Source organism: Denticeps clupeoides, chromosome 10 (assembly GCF_900700375.1).
Source record: "Denticeps clupeoides chromosome 10, fDenClu1.1, whole genome shotgun sequence".
Taxonomy (NCBI): Eukaryota; Metazoa; Chordata; class Actinopteri; order Clupeiformes; family Denticipitidae; genus Denticeps; species Denticeps clupeoides.
Window position 1 is genome coordinate 10,673,338 of NC_041716.1, and position 11,306 is coordinate 10,684,643.

At 42.9% G+C, this 11,306-nt stretch overlaps 1 protein-coding gene and 1 pseudogene across 1 annotated transcript; both read right to left on the reverse strand.

The window, feature by feature from the left end:
- Positions 1 to 1,076: 1,076 nt before the first annotated feature.
- LOC114798626 (2-epi-5-epi-valiolone synthase-like) lies at positions 1,077 to 7,068 on the reverse strand (annotated as a pseudogene).
- A 1,273-nt stretch (positions 7,069 to 8,341) lies between these two features.
- LOC114798223 (uncharacterized) lies at positions 8,342 to 11,229 on the reverse strand. The gene is made up of 4 exons (XM_028993743.1): positions 10,987 to 11,229; positions 10,822 to 10,894; positions 10,176 to 10,382; positions 8,342 to 8,797 (listed from the first exon to the last, which is right to left on the reverse strand). Exons 1-4 carry the CDS (start codon positions 11,227 to 11,229, stop codon positions 8,538 to 8,540), a joined length of 783 nt encoding a protein of 260 aa, XP_028849576.1. The 3' UTR covers positions 8,342 to 8,537.
- Positions 11,230 to 11,306: the final 77 nt, after the last annotated feature.

The window sequence follows — 11,306 nt, forward strand, 5'->3', positions numbered from 1 at the left end:
ATTAGAAACAATTTTGTAAAGGCTTTGTGCGATCCAGATTATAATCTGTGTGTGTAGATTAGACATACTTTGTGTATTGAGGTTGAAATTTGCAATATGAACATAGGCCATTAGATATCATTTGGTAAAATAATGATTACCTGGAAAATAGAAAATACAGAGCATGTTCAGCTATCTCCGAATGTAATACAGTGGATATACTGCCAAAATGTGTTACCAAAATGAAGTTCCTTTTTGTTTTTTCAAATGCAAGGCAAGTATTCTGTTATTGTGGTTCGCAAGCTTGGCATAGCATTAGTTGATGTTTTTAAAGAAAGAATTGAAGTATTCTGGCAATCATGCCATTGTTGAGGCAAATTGTCCGTTCTTTTCTCACACTGGTGGGGTTTGATTTCTTGTGTAAAAAAAAATTAAAATTTAACGAATGCAATAAAATTGCAATAAAATGATTCAAGAAATTAAACCACTGTTTAGCTTGTCTGCTGCTCAGCCTGCACATCTACTGCTTCCTGTTGGAAAAAGCTGAGTAGCTGATGAGAAGGATCAGGCATGGGTATGGGTTTTCTGTCTGTAATCATTGGAACTGAAAGGATTAAGGAAAGAATATATATATACATATATTTATATATATATGTGTGTGTGTGTGTGTGTGTGTATATATATATATATATATATATATTCTTTAATTAATCCTTTCAGTTCCAATGATTACATATTATATTATATTTTATATTATATCTGTATATATTTTTCCTTAATCCATTCGGGTCCAATGATTACACACACACACACACACACACACACACACACACACACACATATATATATATATACACACACACACACACACACACACACACACACATATATATATATATATATATCAGTGATCTTCACATTACTTGCGTGCAAATGTTTATTGTTTGTCGTAAAACAGGTAATAACAGGTGACATAATGGGGCAGTGGTGGCCTAGCAGTTAAGGAAGCAGCCCCGTAATCAGAAGATTGCCAGTTCGAATCCTGGTCCGCCAAGGTGCCACTGAGCAAAGCACCGTCCCCAAACACTGCTCACCGGGCGCCTGTCATGGCTGCCCACTGCTCACCAAGGGTGATTGTTAAAAGCAGAAGACAAATTTCACCATGTGCAGTGTGTGCTGTGCTGTGTTTCACACTGAAAATCACTTCACTTGTTCCATATAAAATATCCATTAGATCTGACCACTCTGACAGAACATTTTAAGCTACCATACATTGTGTAATAAAAATAATACTTAATAATTACAAATAACAATATTTAACCGTTTTAATTGAATCATTAACTATCAACATTAGTTCCTCATTTAGCACTTGCACTTTTCAACAGTCAAGAATTTTTGGCCAAAATATTTCACAACTTCAAGGATGAAGAGAGGCTGTTGAATTTCTTGGTCCTTCCCCAAGATCATCGCACCATCTGCAAAAGGCCTGGTGCAGAGTCTCATCACTGGTGTCATTAAAGATCCCTGTAAGGAACAACAGACAGAATACGCATTATAAGTACAACCCCAAATCAGAAAAAGTTGGGACAGGGTGGAAAATGTGAATTTAAAAAATAAAGCAGTTAAGTCATACTGCAGACAGTATGAACACAAGATAATTCATCTTTTTTTTTGGTCAACATCACTTGATTTGTTAATGAACACCCATTCTTGCCAGTCAGGCTTGCAACACATTCCAAAAATTCAGGGGTAGTAATGAGGTATAATAACTAAATAATAATGTGTTTTGAAACTGGTGATGTTAACAGGTTATTGCAATCATGATTTGGTACAAAAGGCCTTCTTCTTTAGGAGCAGAGATGGGCAGAGGATCACCAGTTTGCCAAAATCTTTGAAATGATGAAGAAAAATGTTTCTCAAAGAGAGATATGAAGAGATTTGGGCATTCCTCCCTCCACATAACATAGTGAAAAGGATAAGGGAATCTGGAGAAATGACCACGCGCAATGGCCAAGGGTGCAAGTCTAAACTGAATGGCCGTGATCTCTGAGCCCTCAGATGGCACTGCATTAAAAACCATCATTCATCAACAGTGATATAACTGCGTGGGCTCAGGACTACTTCAGGAAGTCACTCCGCTAAAGTCACCAGCTAAAACTGGACTGTGCCAAAAGGAAGCCCAATATAAATACTAGTGTCCAGAATGGGATGGTCCATTGTGAAGTGGAAACGTGTATTGTGGTCAGATGCCAGGGTCTGTCATAGTATGGGGTTTTGTCAGTGCCTTCGGCAAAGGTAACTTGCACTTCTGCGATGGCACCATCAATGCTGAGAAGTTTATCTCAGTGTTGGAGGAACAAATGCTGACTTCAAGACGACGTCTTTTCCAGGGACGCCCATGCTTATTTCAGCAAGACAATGTCAAACCACGTACTGCATGCATAACAAAGGCATGGCTGCGTAAGAAGAGGGTGCTGATGCCTGACTGGCCTGCCTGCAGCCCTGGTTTGTCTCCTATAGAGAATGTTTGGCGCATTTTGAAATGAAAATTGCGTAGACGAGGACCATGTACCGTTTTTTTGCGAGAAGAATGGGACAAACTAACACCTGCAACACTTCTTCAATGCCTAAACCTCTTTTCAGTGTTGTTAAAAGACAGGGGAACTGTACAAAGTGGTAAATGCTGCACTGTCTCAACTTTTTTTGGAATGTGTTGCAAGCCTGAATGGCAAGAATTTATTTAAAAATCAAATGATGTTGACAAGAAAAAACACGAATTACTTTGTGTTCATACTGTCTGCAATTAAATAAAAGTTAAGAGAAATCTTTTAATTACTGCTTTCTTTCTTTTTTTATTTACATTTTCCACCCTGTCCCATCTTTTTCTGATTTGGGATGGTATGTAGTTCTGTAGTGTGTGATGCTGCTATATGGTTAATGAAGAGTATTACAAGAGTGTTTTTGGTTTTGCTTTTTTTTTTTTCAACTAGAGCTGGACAATGTAAGACTTGATTTATTTGTTTCCATGAGCAAAACTTTTGTAAATACAAACTGAACGCTCTGCAAACTCCAAATATATTTGTCAGCTACAGCAGGGATAAACAGGCCCACAGTCGTGACTGGAAAATTATTAGAAACAAATATAATTTGTTATATTTCCAACAAGGAGGACCATCCAGAAGCAGACCGGTCAGGGTTGGCATCGTGTATAAACATCTTGCTGAGTCTTCTCCAGGATTTGCCCTTGACTGTTTTGGAACCCAATGCTGCTAATCAATTGCCTGCCCTATTCCTCATTGTGCCATCGCTGTGTCCAACCTACATCTTCTTTTGCAAGGAGTACTCCACCATATGCTACTCCCACGAGCGGCCGCGTGAACTGTATCGCCCCAGCGTGTGGTCTCGCTCCCACTGCATCACCACCAAGTTCTACAAATTGTGATGAGTTGCTCTGATTCGGTGTGTGTGAGCCCCATCCAGCCACACCATGGCTGTCAGCTAATATTAATAAAGAAATGACAATGTCTGACAACTATAAGTGCACTCAAAGATTATTATTTATATCCCCTAAGAACCAATGGCTCATAGGCACTTATAAATGTCCTGCACTTCTTCATGCAGCTTTGTCTTTAACTTAAGTCCCTCTATTGATTTGTGTTCCTATGACATAATATTTAAAATGTCTGTGTGTCTGGATGGCGGAAGCAAATTGCAAATGCTTGTTTGTTGTTACTAGAGGCATGACTCCTATGTTAAATTTAACCAAATTTGTCCTTGTTTCTTGACTAAAATGATATAACATTGAGCCTTTAACCTTTAAACAGTCACAAAAAATATTTATCACATAAACAAAAATGGCAATGATTGTTGCTGGCAAATTTAGCGATAGTCCCCATATCAACCCCAAAATAAATATGTTGTTTTTGGTACTTAATCTCACATGATGCAATGTAGCTCCACATACGTACAAAATCAAGGTTTTGCACCAAATTGATTCTGAAGCCCCCATACCTGCCTGACCCAGTCCTGTGGGTAAGGGCATCCTCACCAGTCCACCTGAGTGCCGAAGCCTTTGGTTCAGAGCCTTCTTGACCAATGCCAGGGTGCAGTCATGATGCCATACGGGCAGCTCCAGTCCCAGCATGCACCGGACAATCCTGCTCCTCTCCTCCTTAGACAGCAGACCCCTCTCACACGCCACATATACCATGAGGGACATGTCAATGTTCACCGCCTCTCCATGCAGCAGGGTGGGCAGCACTTTCTTCAGGGTATCAGTGACAGACAGGCCATGAAATACAGGAAGAGTTGAGTTACAAACTGAACTCATTTAAAACAGACTAAATGATTGTCCTGATTATTATTTGTAATAATTCAAATGAAACAAATGTTTCATTTCATTGGTCTCAAATGTTGTTCGTAAATGGATTACAGAAGAAGAAAAAAATGGAATTAAATTAAAATACATATATTTTCTTAATCATCCGATAGTACGGTTTTGTGTTCATTATTAGTGGTGTCTTTTCATATTTAACCATCTCGAGTTCCGGACTGATTAGATGCCCGAAATCCACCAAGCGATCCAGGTCGTCCTCCCACAAGTTGGGAGCAAGCTCCTCCAGCATGGTCTCTATGGCAATTCTGGTGGACGCGGATGCTGCATCTGACTGCAACGCTGCTCCGATCACCATGGAGGACTTGAAGCGTCCGAGGACTTGAAACAGAATAAACATGAGAATGCCGTGAAAGGGGGCATGAACTTCAGGAAGTATGTGGAAAATGTGGATTGTGCATTCTTGTAATTTGGTTAGTCAATTTTGTGTCAAAAATCCAAAATTCACTGCACAGTGCAATAGTGCAATTCCCTGTGTTACTCCATTCACAGCCATGCACAGAGTACCTTCAGCATCTCAGCCAGTCCGTTGGAAATGTGACGGCGAGGAACTGTTTCAAGGAAAGACCGGTCCAGAAACGTTGCCACGGGGGGGGACGTAGCTGCCCAGCTTGTTTTTACAGTTGGCAAAATTGACGCCGTTTTTTGCCCCCACGCTTGCATCGACGTACGACAGCAGAGTGGTTGGGATGCGGATGTATGGAGTTCTCCTTCGGTACAGTGAAGCAGCCAGGCCTACAATGTCCAAGCACACCCCTCCACCAATGGCAAGGATGGGCTCATCGCGCCTGTCGATGCCAAATTTGTGGACTTCTTCCAAAATAATGGTGACAAGCTCCATTGATTTATTTTCCTCAGTTGTGCGCAAAGGGAGTATACAGTGTTGGACATTTCGGGCCTCAAAATAATGGGACACTTTTGACCCATATATGTTGTTCACAGTTTCGTCAATGACAACAAAGCGCTTTATGGGCTTGTCACCATTTCTGAGTGCTGTCCGTTGCTCAGTCTTCTCTAAATGGCCAAAAAGCAAAGTGTCATTTGATACGTCAAGTATATTTTCGCACTGGATGATGCGGTAGGTGAAGACCACAGGGCTGACTATGGTCCAGGACAGTCTGTTTCCTGCAGAGCTTTCATAGCTGAGAATTGGAATGGGAAGCGTCATTGTACTTTTCACCCCCCTCATTTTTTATCTCATCACAGCTAGTTCTCCGCCCGTATGAATCAATACGAACTAGCGGATGCCTCCTCTGATACGTTGAGCCATGCCAAAAAAATCATCTTGATGTTAATTCGCAGCTCAAACCAACCTTGATGTTGTGTTAGAAATGGCACGAATTCTGTGGTGCACTTGACCCACACTAATTATTTAGCCTGGTGGTAGTAGCCTAGTGGGTAACACACTCACCTATGAACCATAAGACCCGGGTTCAAGTCCCACCATTGTGTCCCTGAGCAAGACCCTGAGTTGCTCCAGGGGGGGACTGTCCCTGTAACTAAGTCGCTCTAGATAAGGCCGTCTGCTAAATGCTGTAAATGTAGATGTTTAACAGAAATTGTATATAATTTTCAGAAGTACTAAGTGCACACATTCTTAAAATTGTGTAGGAAGTTTTCAAAGCGAAAAGGTATGGGCACTGAAACAACCTGAAAGTATTAAAGTGAAATGTAGCACTTTAAAGGCCAAAACCATTTTTGGGCAAAGTTAATTGGACCTCACTTCACTTTTAATACAAGTGTAAAAGTACTTAACAGCTGATATATGTATTCAGTGTGAATGAGCATTATGCAGAGTGCAACCAGAGAAAAAGATGAAATAAGCCCTGTTTACCTCCCTTCTATATTCAACAAATGGGATTGTATGATCTGTGTGTGTTTATGTCTGTTTTTGAGAACGACCAATTAGGTTAAATCAGCTTTCATGTACAATTATGCCAAAAAAATTGCCTAATAACAAGGAGTAGAAAGTAAAGATATTAATAAAAAAACAATATTCATTAAAAGTAGCAGTTTGAATCTGACAGGAAATAGTTACCGGTTCTAATACACACACTAGGGGAGAGCAATCTGCATCCTCAGTGCCAGACGTCATTTTAAACCACCAACCACCCAGCAACATGGGATGCCCTTGAGACCTTCTATGTGTAAAATTCACCGTAAACCATTTCATGTGTTGCCTCAGCTGAATTATTCTGGACTGTTCTGTATATTTAAAACAGTAGACATGCTGCAACACACTTATCAGAGGAAGCATGTCTGCTGCTCTATTTATGCACACCGTGCCATTCTCCATGCCTCCCTGCTGAAGAGGGACATGTCCAAAATAGCAGAGCGAACGGGGCTACAGTGAAATGGCCGCTTTAAGGACGCTGTTATGGCAAACTGTTCAAAAGTAATAATTATAATAACGATAACTGATACAGCGCTCTGCAACTTCTTAATGGAGATGTATGTAAAGGCCACTGTTACACCAATATTCAAAGTGTTTGGCTACTTACATTTTGGCAGCTGAGAGGTGGCCGCCATGGTCCAGCCTTTCTCCATCCTGACGTGTCCATGTGCCGTTGACTTGCACTAATTTGAACTCGGTGTGCTGTGTGTCTACTTGGGGGGCATTTGGCTCATTCTCCATTATCTGTTCAAAAAGGACTAAATCTGAAGCAGCCTGTGGTGCAGTGACAGGAAGATGTCTTCCCAATATGAATTCTGTTTGCGTGTTTGGTTTCCTGCCAAAACTAAATTGGGTAGTAAGGGGATAAAGGCGCCCCTTCCAATCCCATCTTAAAGGAGCAGGTTAGCACGTAGATGGCTAAATGCATGGTCTTTAAACGTTCCCCCCTGACATCTTCAAATGCCCTGATAAAAAATATGCATCTAAATTAAAAACGCAGCTTTCATGAGCAAGAAAGTTGCCAGATGTTCACATGTTGCTGTACAATTTTAATAACATTACAATAAATGGGTTTTGATGTAGATGGGTGAGTTTGGTGAGTACACTGGTTCAGCTGACAAATAATAAAGCATATTTATATGAAGTACATCTAAATAAGGGCATTTAGGTAAATGTCTTTGCTTCTTTGGAAAAAAAACTAATCTAGCATTTTGCCATTAACTAACATCTCGACGTAGTTTCACTCTTTGATCACAATTCCTCAAATGTTAGGAATTCGCAGGAAAAATGAAACCTTGGCTAAGTAAATATATCATACTCCTGCCAAAAACATGGGGTTAAATTTGAGGCCATGCACTTAACACTAGGGGCACATGGTGGTGCTGCTGTCTCACAAGAAGTCAGCGAGTTGCCGATCAGAAAGGTGTTCCATGAAGCCAGATTTCTGAGCAGTCATTATTGTTTAACTATAAGTTTGAATAAGAAGCAATGTCATATGTGTCATAAACCCAGGGGCATGAGCTCAAACAGGGGCGGTGGTGGCCTAGTGCGTAAGGAAGAGGACTTGTAATCGGAAGGTTGCCGGTTTAAATCCCGAACCGCCAAGGTGCCACTGAGCAAAGTACCGTCACCACACACTGCTCCCCAGGAACCTGTCATGGCTGCCCACTGCTCACTAAGCGTGATGGTTAAATGCAGAGGACACATTTAATTGTGTGCACAATGTTATAACAGCTAAGCGCTGACATTATTTAAAGTCAAAGGCATCCTCAGCATTTACATTAATAAGTGATAAAAAGAGAAAGAAACACGTCTAATGATGATTGTGCATGTGACATATTTCTAGGTGCAATTAAATTTTCGTAAATTAAAAAAATAATGTGGACATGAGGTGGTGTGGCGGTTAGCCAAGGTTCAAATCCCAGTTTGTATGTGGAGTTCACATGCTCTCCCTGTGTTCGTGCGGGTTTCCTCCAGGCTCTCCAGTTTCCTACTGCCGTCCAAAGGCACATACACTAGATGGATTGGCGATGAAATTGTCCCTAGGTGTGAATGTGTGAGTGACTTGTGTGTGTGTGTGTGTGTCTGCGTGTGCGCACCCTGCATTGGACTGTCCGTAAAAAAAAAATTTGACATCAAGATGGAAGTTTAAGTATACTTTAATACTCCTTCATATTGATATAATCCTTCTGTCACCCGCAGTAGTCATAGTAACAGCCATGCACACAGGTCCATTCTCAATTCTTCCCATGCAAGCCATGAACGTGTTGGTCAGCGGTAGCACACCTCTGATATCTCCATGGCGAGCTCCAGCAACTCACCGGCCTCCTGGCAGGAGTTGCACAGGCTACAGTCCAGTGTCAGGTTACAGTTGCAGCAGTCGTCCACCTGAGTCTTCTCACCGGACACCTGGTAGTACTTGTAAGATGGACAGCATCGGATCACAGATCTCTCACACATCCCTGGCAGCATGACCACAATGTTGTAGAAGTTGCAGTAGAGACAGGCAAGCAGGACAGATGCACAGTCATCTGTGTTCGTGAGAGAGAGAGAAAGCGAGAGAGGAGATACTCTGTAAAAAATGCCATTCACCTGCCACAGGGTTTAAACACCTAGCTGTGAAGATCCTCCACACCCCAACTCTGAGCCATGCGCCATGGACTATGTAAGATCTCTGAAGGTGTCCCGTGGATAAGACACGTTCCACAGATGCTTGGTATTCAACACCTATTCCAGTGTGCCAAGGTACATTATCCATTTTCCCTTCTTCCCATAGTGCCTCATGGTGCCACCCTTTCCCCAGGACCCTTGCAGTTTTGTTGGAGGAAGGCGTCAGCAGGGGCCAATAAATACCATTGTCAGTGTGTGCATGAGAGAGAGATCTGGCAGCTCCTTGCTTCTTAAAGTGAAAGTGAGAGCACAGCACCCAGTGCACACAGTGTAATGTGGTCTCTGCATTTAACCCATGCACTGGGCAGACATGACAGACACGCAACCTTTTGATTACGGGTCCGCCTCCTTTCCTTGCCCATTGAGACATACTGTACGTGATTTTGGACTATATAAGAAATAAACGTTGCCACCATAGCCCCCTGCCCCACTGCTCATCAGTCTCCACCCATCACACACCTGTCCCCTCCACACCCGGTAGGCAGTCCAGCCACATGAAATGGAGAGCCTTGTTGATAAACTATACAGTGTTATACTATATTACAAAAATCTGCCGGTGTGGAGAGCTTCAAAATATGGCCCTCGTCACTCAAAAACTAATTTTTTTCCTGCATCCAATACAATATTCCTGCATCCTTTTTTTTTTTGCATGTGATGCATGCTTTCAATTTACAATGATCTGGAAGAAGTCCAATTATGAATGCATGCAGTCAGTATTCAAGGTGGCCAAACAGCACAGCTATGGGCACAAACCCCAGCGGGTCTGTAATTACGTTATAAGAAGCGGTGAGTGCCGGGAGATGGATAGCATGAAGTGCTGTTAATGGAAGGGTGCGGGAAAAAAGGCAAACATCAGCAATAGGACCACCTCAATGTTTAAAATATTGCAGAGTTTCCGATAGCGTATCCACATTGCATCACTAACTTCTGGCTTATTTGAAAACCTGACGGCGTTTGACTAAAAATGGAACCGGTATCTCAGTTCTTACAATGCTAACCCCCCACTTGCAGAAGATAATAGCTGCTGGCACTCTGTGCTCCTCAGAAGACGCCACTTCATAAAAAATGTAAGGCAAGCCATAAAAAAGGTAATTGGCAGCAACAGATGCGATAATGTTAGATCTGAAGAAAATATATTTGTACATTGAATATTTAAAACAACATAAACCGCTGGCCATTGGTGGGGACATCCACAGTCGTGCACTGTCTGGATCGTGGGTAAAACGTGCCGCCCTGTACCTCTGGAATCTGACAAGTGGGACTCGGTGGAGGCAAAGTTGCTGCGGCTGAAGTGGTTGTCGGAGGAGCAGAGGGACGCCCGTGACCCGGCCCACTCGCTCCCTCCCAGCGAGCCCGCGTCCTTCTCTGAGATGGTGCTCAGCCTCCTCACACCACAGACCACCGCCTCCCCCCGGCGGCCCGCTGCGGCCCGCTGTGGAGCAGTTCCTTAGGGATACACAGATGACAGGTCCTGTAGATACACTCACTTCACACCCCGAGACTGGGGCCTGGCGCTGAGGGGCTTTACTGATCATCACTCCGCTGACATCTAATGAACATCTAATGAAGGTGGGACGCTGCTGGGCTTGACCACAACTTTATTAAACACCTTTTTTTTTTTTTTTTTTAAATTAACATGTGGATTCTTGTTTAGGTCAACCCAGAGAAATTCTTCTTACTTTACACATTATAACAAGCAGATGTGGTGGCCAGGTATGGATTTGTTGGCTCTCCTCTCCTACCTTCTCAGCTGGCCAGAAGTCCTCATGCGGAGTTAATGGTGGCGTGGACATTTCTCGAACCCTGACGTTCATTCATTCATCATTAATCCTACATCGATTATTTACGATCTTGTGTGTTTACATTCGGGAGGCATGCTGGTTACCATGCAAGCCGAACTCCTCTTCCTCGCCGCCGTCGCCCGGTCGCTCGGTCCCGGAGAGAGAAGCCATCGGGATCTGATGCAGCAGAACGGACACTTTCTCACACCGACCCGATACGCACCAGTCCGAGAGCAAAAAAAAAAAAAGAGAGAGAGAGCTTTTCTTACCATGATCAGTTTTCGCTGTGAAAGAACATCAGCTGCAGCCGCAGTCGGTGTTGGAACTGCCTGAATGCGCGGGCACGAACCCTCCCATCGGGGGCGCGCACCGTCTCTTAATAAAAACGTAATAATCACGTTCAGAATGAGACGCCCACCTACTCCACACGGAGACATACGGGTTCCCAACTCGTCCCCCATTAATGAAAATCGAGGTCTCCTTCTCATTACTGCTTTGCACACTCTTGGCATTCTCTCGATGAGCTTCAAGAGGTCGTCACCTGAAATGGTTCTCCAACAGTCTTGAAGGAGTTCCCAGAGGTGTTTAG